Here is a 14124-nt window from a genome sequence, read left to right as displayed (position 1 = left end):
AATTGTTAAAAATGGTGTAACGTAACTTTTACATATACGGTATGTTTCATTGTCCAATATTCATTTTTTGGGTTGTATCGAATTGATTAAGTCGTTCTAATTCTATAGTATAGTATTCCTTTTTTCTGGTGTAACGAATTGGTTATTATAAATAGTTAGCATAACTCGTTGTCGCGTGAGAATAAAAAAAATATAGTTACCAAATTGTAAAAATGATAAATAAAAACGTAGACACCCCAAAAAAAAAAAAAAAAATAGAAGTTACAGTCAAGTCTTCATTAACGAATCCTTAGACTCGGTCGTTTAAAACCATCTGTCAGAGGTTGTAACAATCCAAACGATCCAACTACATCAGGACCCTTTCGAGATTGGGTTAGTGTTCAGTGTACCGCTCTGTGGGTACAAGATCGAAAAGGAGTCGACTCGACATCAACACCTTCGTGGTGAACTGGAGTGATCCAATATGTGGTTCCACACGTTCCACCACTTCTGCGTTCATTTCCAATACATATAGTGAAACACCATGAGCAGCAACATGTAATATGTAGTAACATAGATATTACCATCTCTTGTATAATAAATATATATAGCAAGACACTTAAGTGCCTTTTGTTTTCTGAACTTTATTTGTCTGAAACCTTGCGAATGTAGAGAAGATGTGACATGAATATCTCTGTGTGTATGCTAAATAACAAAGATTGTTTGTTTTAATGTCTGTAAAATAACTTAATCTAATCCACCAATTTAAGAAACATTTTTCAAAGTATGTGAGAGTTTGCAGAAAGAATAATACATTATTTTATCTTATGTTTTCAGAAAAATAAACATTTTGTAGTAAAAATATTTGCAAGCGCGCAAACATAAAAGATAATAAATCTGCGATAACAAAATCTGCAGACTGAAAAACATGACACCTTAGAAACAAGAAACTTAAGCAATCATGAATTTACATAAGTACAAAGAGATGTTACAGATATGTAAAATATTCATAAGATTTATGAACATCAGTTAACAATTTCAGTTCACACAAATGAAAACATAGGCCCCTGTGTTCAACAACCAATTTTTGCAATCACACATAAAGGTAAGATCAAGTGCTGCTACTACCCCTTCTTTGAACTGGTTTATACAGTACAACATTCACATATTTGCCCCGAAACCGATGTGAAAACCCAAGTGCCACTACTGATCGTGGAGCCTCTCGATTTTCAATGTACAAATGGTTCAAGACCACATGTTGTGGGTCCGGTAGAGACGTAGACGGACCACCATTGGTAGGGTAACTTAGTACAGTGTGTTGCAGATGTTGGGGAACTATAGGCGGGTCCCGCCCGTCATCTTCGCTTGCAGTGTAGACGTTGTTATAACTTGCATCAGGTGATTTTGGGACTTCAAAACCAGCTACCACGGGTGTTTCCTGCACAATTATATAATTGTATACTGTTACAAATAACTTTCAGTTTTCATTATTTAACCAATCGAAACAAGAAATTGGAATATACATATACCTGATCTTGACCACGAGGAGTGTTCATTTTAAAGAAAAAATGTAGATTAAACTACAATTCCAATCATTAAAAGAGTCCCAATGAATAGCTTAACCTGAAAATGCACACATTAGACACAACCGAGGGTAAAATAGTCATATTTAAAAACTGAGTTTCGGCCAGAAAGGCCGATTTGTGCTGAAAAACACCTAACTGCTACAAATCTCATGTAAGTATGGCCGATTTATGCTGAAAAACACCTAGCTGCTACAAAAAGCTCATGTAAGTACCTCTTCTAAAGTTCGCAAAATGGCGGCCTAACTAAAACATTACCACTAAAACTTTATAAATTTCCACACCAATAACTATGATGATGTTGACATGTTTTACGTCTAATCTCAACTTTCGGTACAACAATTAGCATAAAGTGATATTTTTTTGTAAACAGAACAAGATTTTAATGAATACACTTCGTCATATTCTCCACCATTATGCCACAGTAGACACAAAAAAATTTGATTTATTAGGTATAACTTTCATACGGCATAAAATTTAAAAATAGTATATCTTAGAAGCCTATTTTATAAACATCAAGTTAATTATCTAATCGGGTGCTATTATTCAGTAAAGCTCAATTATCCATTTTACTCATTATAAAATAACAAAGTAACCAACATTGTTAGTTAAGCTACAGCTGCAGATATGTAGCTATCAGATGCATATCTCATATATCATCTAATAACTGATTACCTGCCATTTGTTTCATACGGCACTTCACATACAATCTATCATTTCCGATATACAGGATATCCTTACGGATAACATTTACGCATCGAGAATATTGCTAGTGTTTGCAAGTTTGTATTAACATTTAACACAGGGTTCAAAAGCCTGTTTAGATGTGCCTATTTGATAATGATACGAAACACAACCATCAACCAAATACATTTGATTTTTCCGCTATGATAAAATTCTGCTCTTTTTCCGTTTTTACATAATTGAACCACACTCACTTTTTATGTCAAAAGCAAAACAGATAATACAATATTATAAACTAACACTCCTGAATATGAAAATTAAAACTAAATATATAGCTGTTTTTTTAGTATAAATTGACATAACAAAAATGGAGCCAAACATCAAACAAATAGATTACGAATCACGAAAAAAATAGTTTGAACCAGTAATTCAATCCATATCTGCCTCTACTCCGATCAAAAATCATCAAATTAGAAAAGTTTAACATGATGTACAAAATCTAATAAATTTTAAGAAAAATTATTCATTGCTAATATGAAATTGAGATCGAATTGAAACAGTAGGTGAAACACATAAATTACGGAAAATGAAACAGGGTTGAGATAGTGAAGAACCTGTTGGGGCAGTTAATGATAGATTATGATTCAGGTGTATTTTTAATATCCAAGAGCTTTAATTACGAAATCAAGGAATTTGTCGATGAATTTATGGAACCCTAGAAATCGAAATAAGATAAAAGGGGGGAAATAAGAGAACGGGAGACAGAAGGAACAGAGGGAGAGCAGATTGGGGCGAGGCTTTTAGTGGACCAACTCTTAGCCCAAATTAAATATGGGCGTTTACTGGCAAATGTTTGATAGGCCCATCTGTTTTCAAGTGAAGAAGATATGTATATGTATTTACGTTGGTCGTTGGATGACAAAATTTCACCACAAAAGGATTTCGGAGTGATATCAAATATCACGCAAAATTTACTAAGCCGACCCAACCGATCCGGGTCTCGACCCAACCCGTTTGACCCATTTTAATTCTGACTCATTTCGACCCATGACCTGTTTCGATCCAAACCCATTTAATCTTTGACCCAACCCGAACCATCTCGACCCTTTTGCCAAGTATACCTAGAATTGTGTTTTTATTTTATTTTTTATTTTTTATAAGAAAAGGTCTTTTGAAAAATTATAAAGGAGAACTTAAGTCACTAACCATTACAAAAATAATCACAATCACAATCAACACACCCTGTTAACAACAAGTAAACAACAAGCAAAGACAAAGTAACGTAATTTGGATCCACTTGTTAAAATTAGTAATGTAAAATCACAGTTTGGTCCCGAGGTTCGCGGTTGCGAAACAACCTTGCAGGTTGTGAGCGGCAAAAAATGAAACAAGGGGCCAGAACCTTTTTGCGGTTGCGAGACAACCGCTCGCAGGATGGGAGGCTTTGTCTAGTTATTTTTTATTTATTTTTTTGCTGTTATTTTGTTTCGTATATTTTTAGGTTTATTGAGTCTTTAGTCAATAGGTAGTTTCCATTTTCCAAGTTTAATTTCTCGTTTAATGCTTCTTTATTAGTGTCTACAGTATTAATAAAGTAGGGTACTAGTGCTTACTTTACTGGAAGTAATGGTTAGTGGTAGGCTGTAACCTCCATTGGTAACTTGTCAAATACATACACTTCAAGGTTTCTGCAATTTATTTCACAACACTTTTCATTATAGCACTTTGCTTTTGTCACATGGTATTAGAGCCTTGTTTAGGCGATTTAGCTTCTTGATTTTAGAGGCCCATTCCTAGCCACCATTGCTTTCGAAGAGTCTGTCTTTACTTTATCAGCTTCTCTAAGATATCAATCACTAAATTAAACAAAGTAGCAAAAATCATAAGAGAAGAAAAGTTCACAGAAGGTTGAGAAGTAGTACGCCCGGTTCACCAGTAGGGCCAAATCATAGTCAAAAGAAGAGTTTGATCCTGACTCAGAAGGAAGCTAGCTATATGCTTAACACATGGAGATGGTAGCAACAATTATAAAGAAAGTTGAAGAAAAGTTTTGTTCTTGCTAGCAACAATGGAAATGGTAGAAGCATGCAGTATGGAATGGAGAAACTTGTAAGGAGCACGTACAAGCACTGTTGCAAAACACCCCGTCTCGAGCCGTCTCGACGCCCGTCTCGACGGTTTGGTGACTAGTCCGTCCCGTCTCGTAGAAAACCGTCTAATATGACAGTCAACGATCAAAATTCGGGTTAAAGTTGAAAAAAATCGAGTCAAAGTCGGTCAATATTCAGAAAAGGGAGAAAATCGATAAAATCGGTAAAATATATCGTATTTTAGTTTGAATTTTTTGTATTAAATTAACGATGATAGCAATTATCGGTATAAATTAATTAATTAAAGTTTTTAGCTTTAAAATATGTATACATATAAGCATTTTTATACTTATATATTTAAAAGTCAACTTTGGTCAACGTCCGTCTCGACCCCCGTCTCGACCCCGTCTCGAACTTCTCGACCTTTTTAGGACCCGACCGTCTCGACCCCGTCTCACGTATTTTGCAACCTTGCGTACAAGTATTGGAGTATGTGTATAGACTATGGAGGCATATTTTCAAGGTCAGTATTTACGTTTGCACGGACAGATGCAATAACTCCTATAAATGTTCCGGAGCAAGCTGATTCACAAAGGAAGTGGAAGATCGAATGTGGGAAAGCTCTCTTTTGTTGGGAACTTCAATGAAGAAATAGTATATTGGTCATTTTCGTGATGTAAGTTTGCCAAAGAAGGTGTGAGATTCTTGAGAAACTTTTTACCAAAAAGAAAACCGCAATGTTGCAAATCTTAAAGAATGAGTTAGCAATCTCAAGACAAAAAGGTATGGCAATTTTCGAATACTTTTTGAGGGTTAGAAGTATTTGTGTTGAAACTTCAGAAATTGATGACAACAAGAGGATAGTGAATTTCGGTTGCGTCAGTACTTGATTTGTGGATTAAAGGAGTATGTCTCATTTACTTAACCTTCGATTAAAGAATTTAAAGAATTAGAGGATCTTCTCTCTAATCCAGAAGCATAGGCTAAGCAAATGGCCAAGAGTTTTGAGTTCAATGCGGCGATGTTCTCGAAAGGGAAGAATTATAAGAAAATGTTTATATTCAACAAAGACAAGAAGGAATTTTCATTGAGGAGTTAAGTGAGGATGAAAGTGAAAACAAGGGAAACAAAATTTTCACATGTTTCAAGAGTGGAAAGGTCGGGCATATCAAGAAATTATGTCCATCAAAGGTCACGAAATGCTTGTACAAGGGATGAAATGTTGATGGAAATTAGGAGCATCTATTGAATTTGGTGATTTGGTTGAAAATTTGAAGGTAAAGCCTCTTTAAAATTTCAAAATCAAGCAATAGTGATGCTCATGAAGGAGTTTGAAATATAGAAATGGGTGTACAACTAAAAGTTTGAAAATCAACAAAAAAGAATAGGTGGCTGTGGGATCATTAAGTTGTCAAAATGCATTAGGAATTATTGATCAGGATTTGCATTTAAGGAGAGTTAGCAATGCAAAATTCGGAGTCTAAACCAGAAGAGGTTCACCATTGCAAAGCAGCAACAAATGAAACAAGTAGATCTGTTTTGTATCATTCAACAAATGAAACTAGCAATGTGAATGAAACAAAACATTTATGGGTAAAAGGATCTAATATACACAAATTCATAAATAAAAAAGAACAGTATTAGCAACATACGATCATGCAACTTAACCAAGAATATACTTATTTCTATGGCTATGCATATTTCTTTTTAAAAAAATACGTTGATAGTTAATATTTTTACATTCAAAGCGATTAAACATATAAAAGAATATACTCGGTATTTGATTACAAAAATATAACAATAATTGTTATTATTTCATTCATTATACTAGTACAAAGGTTACAAATACATACACAGAATGAGGAATCAGTTAATAAAGATATGACAAAGCTTTAAAGATTTATAATCAATTGAATAACCACGAACATGTTACAAATAAACACAAATTGATTCAACGAATAAACAAAAAATAAGTCATTATCTACTTTCCACGGTCATGCAATAACACAGATAGCTATAGCTTGCTGCTGAATAGCTTAAGCATATACTCCATAACCTGCAAAATAAATCTGTAACTGCAAACACTAGAGATGTATAATAAACACTGTTGCAAAACACCCCGTCTCGAGCCGTCTCGACGCCCGTCTCGATGGTTTTGTGACTAGCATTACCCGTCTCGAAGAAAACCGTCTAATATGACAGTCAACGGTCAGAATTCAAGTCAAAGTTGAAAAAATCGAGTCAAAGTCAGTCAAAAAGGCAAAAAATCGGTAAAGTCGGTGAAATATATCGTACTTTAGTTTAAATTTTTGTATTAAATTAACGATGATAGCAATTTTGGGTACAAATTAATCAATTAAAGTTTTTAGCTTTAGAATATATATATATATATATATATATATATATATATATATATATATATATATATATATATGCATTTATATACTTATATATTTAAAAATCAACTTTGGTCAACGTCGATCTCGACCCCGTATCGAACATCTCTACCTTTTTAGGACCCGACCGTCCCCGTACCCCTCGTCTTTTGCAACTTTGATAATAAGTATGCAGTATTAGCTATAAGAAAAAATTAAATATTATTTAAATCAAGATAAAAGATGTTCTTCTCATGGCCGATCCCAAATGGTAATGGCAGAGATTCTGCTACCCAAGGCGATAGGATATGACAAGTCCCTTTTACACATTCCTCTACGGGAACCTTTACAGGCTCAACCGTTACAGAACATCAAAGGGATTAATTTTCGACGATTTTTATTATTTTTTGAGATTTGCGAATACTTAATTAAATTCGCCTCAATTTAAATTAATCGTCGAATTAATAAAAATTAAACTAACTCCGAATTAACAGAGTATAAATAGAAGTATAAGGCTTCTTCAGTTCAGGTCTCCAATTGTTTCCACATGGATGTTTAATCCTCAGAAGAACGAAAGTTATTAGTTTTGATCATCATAAGAAGCACATACGAATTCAGATAAGCCTAAATTCAGAATCAATTAAGGAAAATCATATTCAGAAACTAACAGAAAATTTTTATAAAACATTAATAGAAAAAAACATGACGAATCATGCGAACGTAATTTTATACAAAATTGAAACGAGATGAATGATAAAGTATCAAATTATACATAATAACGAAAAACGAAGATGGAAAATATGAAGATCACAACATGATTCGAGGACTGCCTCAGAGTGAAAAGCAATTTATAAGAAGCAAACCCTAATTTAGGGAGTGATTGATTTAGGGTTTTGGATGGGCTTTTAACCTTGTTGGACTGGGCTTGAATATGAGATAGGGCCTAAAGTTGAACTATAATAAACATGCTCTCTAGATAATACTACGCCTTTACACCACATACTAGCATTGAGTCAGCATATATAACGAAGATAACATATACTTCGTATTTAAGTAATTCAAAAGTTTTATCGACAAATATTACTTAAAACCAGATACATATTCATTTATAATTTTTTTTTCACAAAGATCATTAATTAATTCAATGAGGCCGTATAAGTTAATAACCTTTTCTTTAACAGCTGCTATAAGTTGATAACTTTATAGCCGGTATATATGCCTGAATGGTTAAAGTACGGAGTATTTTGGATGGTGATTTTTCGACTTCAAAAAAAAAAAAAAAAAGTAACACTAATAGCCGGTATTCAAATGATCAGTGAGTTATCATTCAGTTATAAAAAAGCTAAAAGTACTTGACCAGTTTATACTTATAATTGCTATTGTTGTTTTTTTTTTTTTTTTGAAAGGCAGCATGGATTATATTAAAACAAGAAAAAGCCTACAACAGGCATTTGAGAACATGCCATCAAACAAATACAAATAGGCTAAAGCCCAAATCGACAGAAAGAAAAATAAAAAGCAGCAGAGTAAACGAAATTGGCTGGACGTTGCAGGAAATCAACCATGATCATCGAGCAGGTTTGGTTTTAAAATCCATTGATTCCAGTCGAGCACAATTTTCTTCGAACGCGAGGCGATCCATTCAAACGACTTTATTTGGATTTCGTTTAGGGCCATTGGAACATTTCCTTTTTTCTTCCGAAAAGGCGTGTGGTTTCTATTACGCCGAATGAAATAGCCACACGCCCATTCGATAGCTTGCCATACTTTTGAAGACTCAGTCGAATTAATTTTTCCAATAAACATCTCGTCCAAATTCGTGTAGATATTTCGACCCATATTACACCACCGAAACACCCGTCCAAATTGCTATTGTTGTTAATATAATATAAAAAAGTAACACTAATTAGATCAATTTTGATCGATTTGACCAACTTTAGACCGTTTTAACGGAATTTTTGACTGTTGACCGGCGTTGACCCGACCTTTCCCGCCTTTGACTTGACCTTTAATCATTGACCGAGTTATTAGACGCTTAGACGGGGTCAAGATGGGCAAGTCACCAAAACGCCGCAATGGCCGCCACAATGCTCGTCGAACGGAGGTAATGGACGTCGTTTGTAGCGATGGTATTGAGGTGACGTTTTACTCATGAGGTTGTGGGTTAAGTCCAGGGTATAAATATGCGATATGCTCATGGCCAATTTATAAGTTTGTAGTTGGATATGTGAGTTCATTTCATTTCTAATCTAAGAAAAATTGATTTTTCTCAATCACGAAAGAACTTTATAAGAAGTCAGACATTCTAGTAGTTCATGTTTAATCTACATAGCTCTTACAAGTTTGTCGTGTTTTTGGCTAGTAAAGGTGATGATACCACTAAATTATTGATCGAGTGGTAAAAAGCCTCAATTGATTATGAGCCCGCATCGTTAAAAAAATATGTGCAATTTCAAATTCATCATATTTACATATTAACTAATAGACAAAAGTTATTAACAGTACCAAGGGTATTTTCGACTTTTCACCTTTTTTTTTAACCTTTAACTAAATTACATATTAACTAACAGACAAAAGTTATGAATAGTACCAAGGGCATTTTCGACTTTTCATCTTTTTTTTAACTTTAACTAAATTTCATTTTACCAACAAAGGCCCCTGCATTTTTTTGAAAAATTCAAATCGACCCCCCAAACAGGAGGGTAAAGTGTCAAATAAACATTTTCATAAAAAAATCTTAAATAAACTCCACCCAAATATTCAACGCGTCATATCTTCTCGCTCGCAACGAGTTAAATTTTTCCGACACCATCGTTAAACTCAAAATAATTTTAGGAACACAATGTCACTAGCTATACGCAAAACGGACGCTTTTTAAAAAACGCTAAATATTTGGGGTACTTTTCATACACGTTGATTTTGCGTTAAATTTTTAAAAATCGACAATTCCATAGCGAAACGCGGAGATGCACATATATTGTTAATTTAAAATAACATTTAAATCTCTCACGGGTTATACCTTTTAGTTCGACTCGAGTTGCGCTTCAACGACATCATCGTTAGCCACAAAATAATTTTACTAAACGCAATAAAATACATTAAAAATCGAACCCCCGGCGCGAAACGAGGGTTCAATTACTAGTATAACTAATAGATCTTATTAGTTATGAATAGTACTATATAATATTTCATTTTTCACACACCCAACTCTCTAACTTTCAATAAAATACAAATCGAACCCCCCATTTTATAGTACTATTTAATATTTCATTTTTTACACACCTAACCCCCTAACTTTCATTAAAATTCAAATCGACCCCCCATTTTATACCTATATTCTAAAATATTATTTATCCCATCACCAACACTAAAAATATTGAATAATAACACTCACCACGCTACTACTGTGCTAATATTATTATTTTTTTGTCTCAAACGATAAAAAAGCAACTTTCATAAAAGGAACAACCCTTTAATGCTACCAAAAGATGTCGAAAAATATTTTTTTATACAAAATAGATCAACTAACTTTAAAAAAAAAAAAACCCCCGAACGCTAAAAGAAACAACTTTCACAAAGGAACAACACTTCAATGTTAGATGTCGAATTTTTTATTTTCTTTTTTAACAAAATAGATCAACACTTTTTTTTTAACTCGCATTCAAAACGGAGCCCCCAGCGCGAAGCGAGTGCTCCCCAACTAGTTAAAGCAAATAGTTTCTATTAAACAAAGTTGCATACCTGGGCCCGAACTATTAAATGAAGTACACAAATTTGTTGGATTTATCAATTTAAATGAGAGATATATTATTAGTCTATCCAAATCGAATAGTTTCTAGTAGACAAATGAGTACGAATTATAGTCCATCATATTAAAGCAAATTTGAATCACGTACAGATGCAAGGAAACCCAATTCGAAGTCATATTAGAAAATAAGACAAAATAACATAGTGACTACTTGCTAATACTACTATTACAAGCCTTGCACCGCCTTAGCCATGCCAAAAGCTGCTGCCGATGCTATGGCTCCAATTAACGCTGTTTGCAGGGCGCTCCAAATTGGTTTGTTACCAGTGAAGTAACCTTTAGCGAACCCAAAAACGAGAAGTGCTAAGATGGTCACAATAACAGATGCAACTACAGCTTTTTGGGCCACTGGGATGAACATGTAAGGAAATAGGGGGACCAATCCACCAAGTACATAGGCAATTGCGATTGTTAGTGCGCTGTGTAGTGCTCTTCTTGGATCTGGCTTTTCAAGTCCAAGTTCAAATCTGGATAACAAATGAAAGGTATATAAAGAGAATATTTAGAGGTCACAAATGAACAAACATCCAACAATTATTTCCCTTAGTGGTTGACCTTTTGGTTTTGTCATACTCAGTCTGGGACCTTTTGCATACCAATTATATGGTGTAATAAGAATATTTTAAGTTGCAAAATGAACAAATTTGAAAGAAATAAATGAATCAAGTACAAATGTGTTTTTCAACATGTCATAATCAATACACTTCTTTCCTTTATGTAAACAATAATGCAATATTTTTTATTGGACAAACTGCAAGAAAACGGAACGAATTTGGGTCTGATTTGTAGAAAGGCTGAAACTTTGAGAAAGTTTTGATTTAGCTAAAGAGTCTACGTAGGGATAAAAGTCAACATGGTCAATATTTGAAAGTTATACGTTTGCCATTTTTCTAATAACAGTCCCAAGGGTTATCAAGGGCTGTCTTTGAGATAATTAGGATACGTTTAAATTGCTTGTACATTGAAAATAGTTAACCATTTCCTGAAAATAGCTTCATACAACCGCCTTAATGGAGTATTATTTTATGTATATTTTTTTTTATCTTAATTCCTAATGATAGTTTTGAGGCTGTCATTAAAAAACTTCAATAATTATTAATGTATAAAGTTTGACCTTTACGTGGGTGATAAATAGTGGGCATTATTCTTGAAAAATCATTAGTTCGCATTAAAAAGTCAATTAAAAAAAGTTCAAAATCAGTAAAGCTTTGTCCATTTGTAGCAATTTACATTAAAAAAAAAAATGTTACAGTGTCTATTAGACAATTTACTATGAAATGCATCTCATGTTACAAAGTTAATTTATGCATATGGTAGGCAGATATAAAGTATCTATTATTGGAAGTTTGTGCAGTATGCCAGTCACCCACCACGGCCTAAAAGTTTACTATTAAAGATTAAAAAAACACAGTACAAGACAACATGAATAGAAGCCTTAGATCTGCTTTTACAATATTCCTATAATTATTCTTTTGGCCAAAAACATATCATGATAATGATCTTTTGGATTAAGTAAACTTAAAATACTGTTAACTCCATATAAATCGTAGCAAACGTGCTACAAAGTCCAAGTTTTACGCACAAAATAGCACGTTATTACCAATACTTAATACTAAACACTAAGCAGCATAGTTACTCCAGGATTCTCTATAATTCTTTATAATCAAATGGCAGATTGCTAATGGTTTGCAAGATACCACATACACATTAAATTTTTCTATTATAAGATCAAGCCAAACATTCTATATCAAGACATATAAAAAGACAAGTCCAAGCATATTAATATATTATCAATATCTAAAATAATATTGATTACTTAAGAAAACAACTAAAGTTTCCTAACAGTGTCATATTAAGATTCCACTTGTCTGCAATCAGGGTTTTATGAGTGCCTAAAAGTGACAAATACTTAGTTTAAAAATCTACTTTTAACCAAGAATTTGGCCCGATAATAACAGAGTTCTAAATCTAACTTATACTAAGTATAAGATATTGATATGTGCTTAAAACACATTTATTTACAAATGCATAATTTTATACTCCCTCCGTCGCTATTAAAGTATGTCCACATTTCCATCTTTGTAATATTTTTTACTGTGTGCATCTTTATTGCAGACAATTAAATTGAGACGAACATTTAAATTGGGATGAAGGGAGTAAAATAATACTAGTAACAGAACTTACTTCATCATGAAATCAAGCCATGCTTTCGGGTTCTTCCTCAATGCATTTACCACAGGTCCATACTCATGTGGCTCCACCCCATAGTCTGCAAGTATCTCCGCCACCTCAGCCGCCTCTACATTTATTATACAAAATCCGCATTAACTCCCATACTCAATGTATATACATCTAATTAGTATAATTACATAGATTTAGTCTAAATTCAAACAAATTTAAAAATGCACCTGTGTCAGGTATGGTATCAATCTCCTCTTGTTCTCTCTTTAACTCCCTAGCATAGTGATCTGCCTCACTTTTTGCAGCCAAATACCTATTGAACACATAATCAAAATAATAAGAGTCCATAATTTTGACTTTTAGTCAAACCGGCTCCTTGACAAATTTAAAATCAGTAATAATTTTATAGTAATCTGCAAGTATTAGATTCAACATTTATTTCGCATCATTAACAGAATTATAAAATTTGTGAGTTAGACCTAAAACGTCAACTTCCATAACCTAAGAACTCAGACATGCAATTTCATTTATTAACTAAATTTGGTCATGAAGCTAACGAATTAAACCTAATAAATGAATATTTACCCGCCGAGGCCCATGGAAATAGCACCGGCAGCAACTTCGGCGATACCGGCGGTGAGAATGATGGAAGACGAAGCATTAGCACCAGATAGACCGGCGGCGAGAGCGAATGGAACAGTGAGGCCGTCGGAAACTCCGATGATGATGTCACGGACGATTTCACCGGCGGTGAAATGGTTCTCTTTGTGGCGGTTTAGTAAATACTTATCGGATTCACCAACGCTGCCCATTAGTATGGTTTGATTTTGTACCAATTAAGAGATAGTGGAATTTACGAGTGAATATACAGGTGTTATATATGCTGGAATATATAAAGCAAGTGCGAACTATGCGCGAGGGTGACGTGGCGATGTAAATGAGGAGTTGATGGTTGTGCTTTTTTCTGCTAGCGGTCCACAGAACTGGAAGTGTACAATGAGTAAACTGAGAAATTTCAGAAACACCCCTTAGGGTTTTTACAAATGTCTCAAAACTCCTTGTTAGTTCTAGGATATAAATTATATCTCCGATATATCAAAACCGAACTAAATTCATACAAATATCGGTACCGGAAGCTGAACCAATATTTATTCGGTTTCAGTTCCTTGTTTTTAAATATTAAGGTTTTGATACTTTGTGTAGAGTATTGGTTCGGTCACATATAAGTAAATCAAACTGGTATACCGAAAATTTGGTTATCAAAAGATCTTACATGTCAACCTTGTGTTTTAGTGTTTTAGTTCATATGGCAGTAATCTGCTTCTCTTAGTGAGAGGTCAGAAGTTCGATGTAACGTCCTCCCAATAGGGTCTGGAAGGAACGTCACTATTATCAAAACATACCAACATATTATAATAAACGAG

The 14124-nt window shown here is 33.7% G+C and overlaps 2 protein-coding genes and 1 non-coding gene across 3 annotated transcripts; all 3 read right to left on the bottom strand.

Annotated features, from left to right (window-relative positions):
* Positions 1 to 915: 915 nt before the first annotated feature.
* LOC139897018 (SNF1-related protein kinase regulatory subunit beta-3-like) lies at positions 916 to 3010 on the bottom strand. Its single transcript, XM_071879660.1, has 3 exons — positions 2861 to 3010; positions 1509 to 1602; positions 916 to 1417 (listed from the first exon to the last, which is right to left on the bottom strand). The coding sequence occupies exons 2-3, from the start codon at positions 1533 to 1535 to the stop codon at positions 1091 to 1093; spliced, it is 354 nt and encodes a 117-aa protein (XP_071735761.1). The 5' UTR covers positions 1536 to 1602; positions 2861 to 3010; the 3' UTR covers positions 916 to 1090.
* A 4215-nt stretch (positions 3011 to 7225) lies between these two features.
* Positions 7226 to 7315, bottom strand: LOC139903659 (small nucleolar RNA Z159/U59). Its single transcript, XR_011778467.1, has one exon. It is a non-coding gene; the product is annotated as a small nucleolar RNA Z159/U59 (small nucleolar RNA).
* Positions 7316 to 10552: 3237 nt separating this feature from the next.
* On the bottom strand, positions 10553 to 13621 carry LOC139897017 (vacuolar iron transporter). Its single transcript, XM_071879659.1, has 4 exons — positions 13286 to 13621; positions 12928 to 13013; positions 12704 to 12818; positions 10553 to 10986 (listed from the first exon to the last, which is right to left on the bottom strand). The coding sequence occupies exons 1-4, from the start codon at positions 13510 to 13512 to the stop codon at positions 10686 to 10688; spliced, it is 729 nt and encodes a 242-aa protein (XP_071735760.1). The 5' UTR covers positions 13513 to 13621; the 3' UTR covers positions 10553 to 10685.
* Positions 13622 to 14124: the final 503 nt, after the last annotated feature.

Source organism: Rutidosis leptorrhynchoides, chromosome 3 (genome assembly GCF_046630445.1).
Source record: "Rutidosis leptorrhynchoides isolate AG116_Rl617_1_P2 chromosome 3, CSIRO_AGI_Rlap_v1, whole genome shotgun sequence".
Taxonomy (NCBI): domain Eukaryota; kingdom Viridiplantae; phylum Streptophyta; class Magnoliopsida; order Asterales; family Asteraceae; genus Rutidosis; species Rutidosis leptorrhynchoides.
Note: the sequence above shows the minus strand (reverse complement) of the source record. Positions and strands in the feature narration are given on the sequence as shown.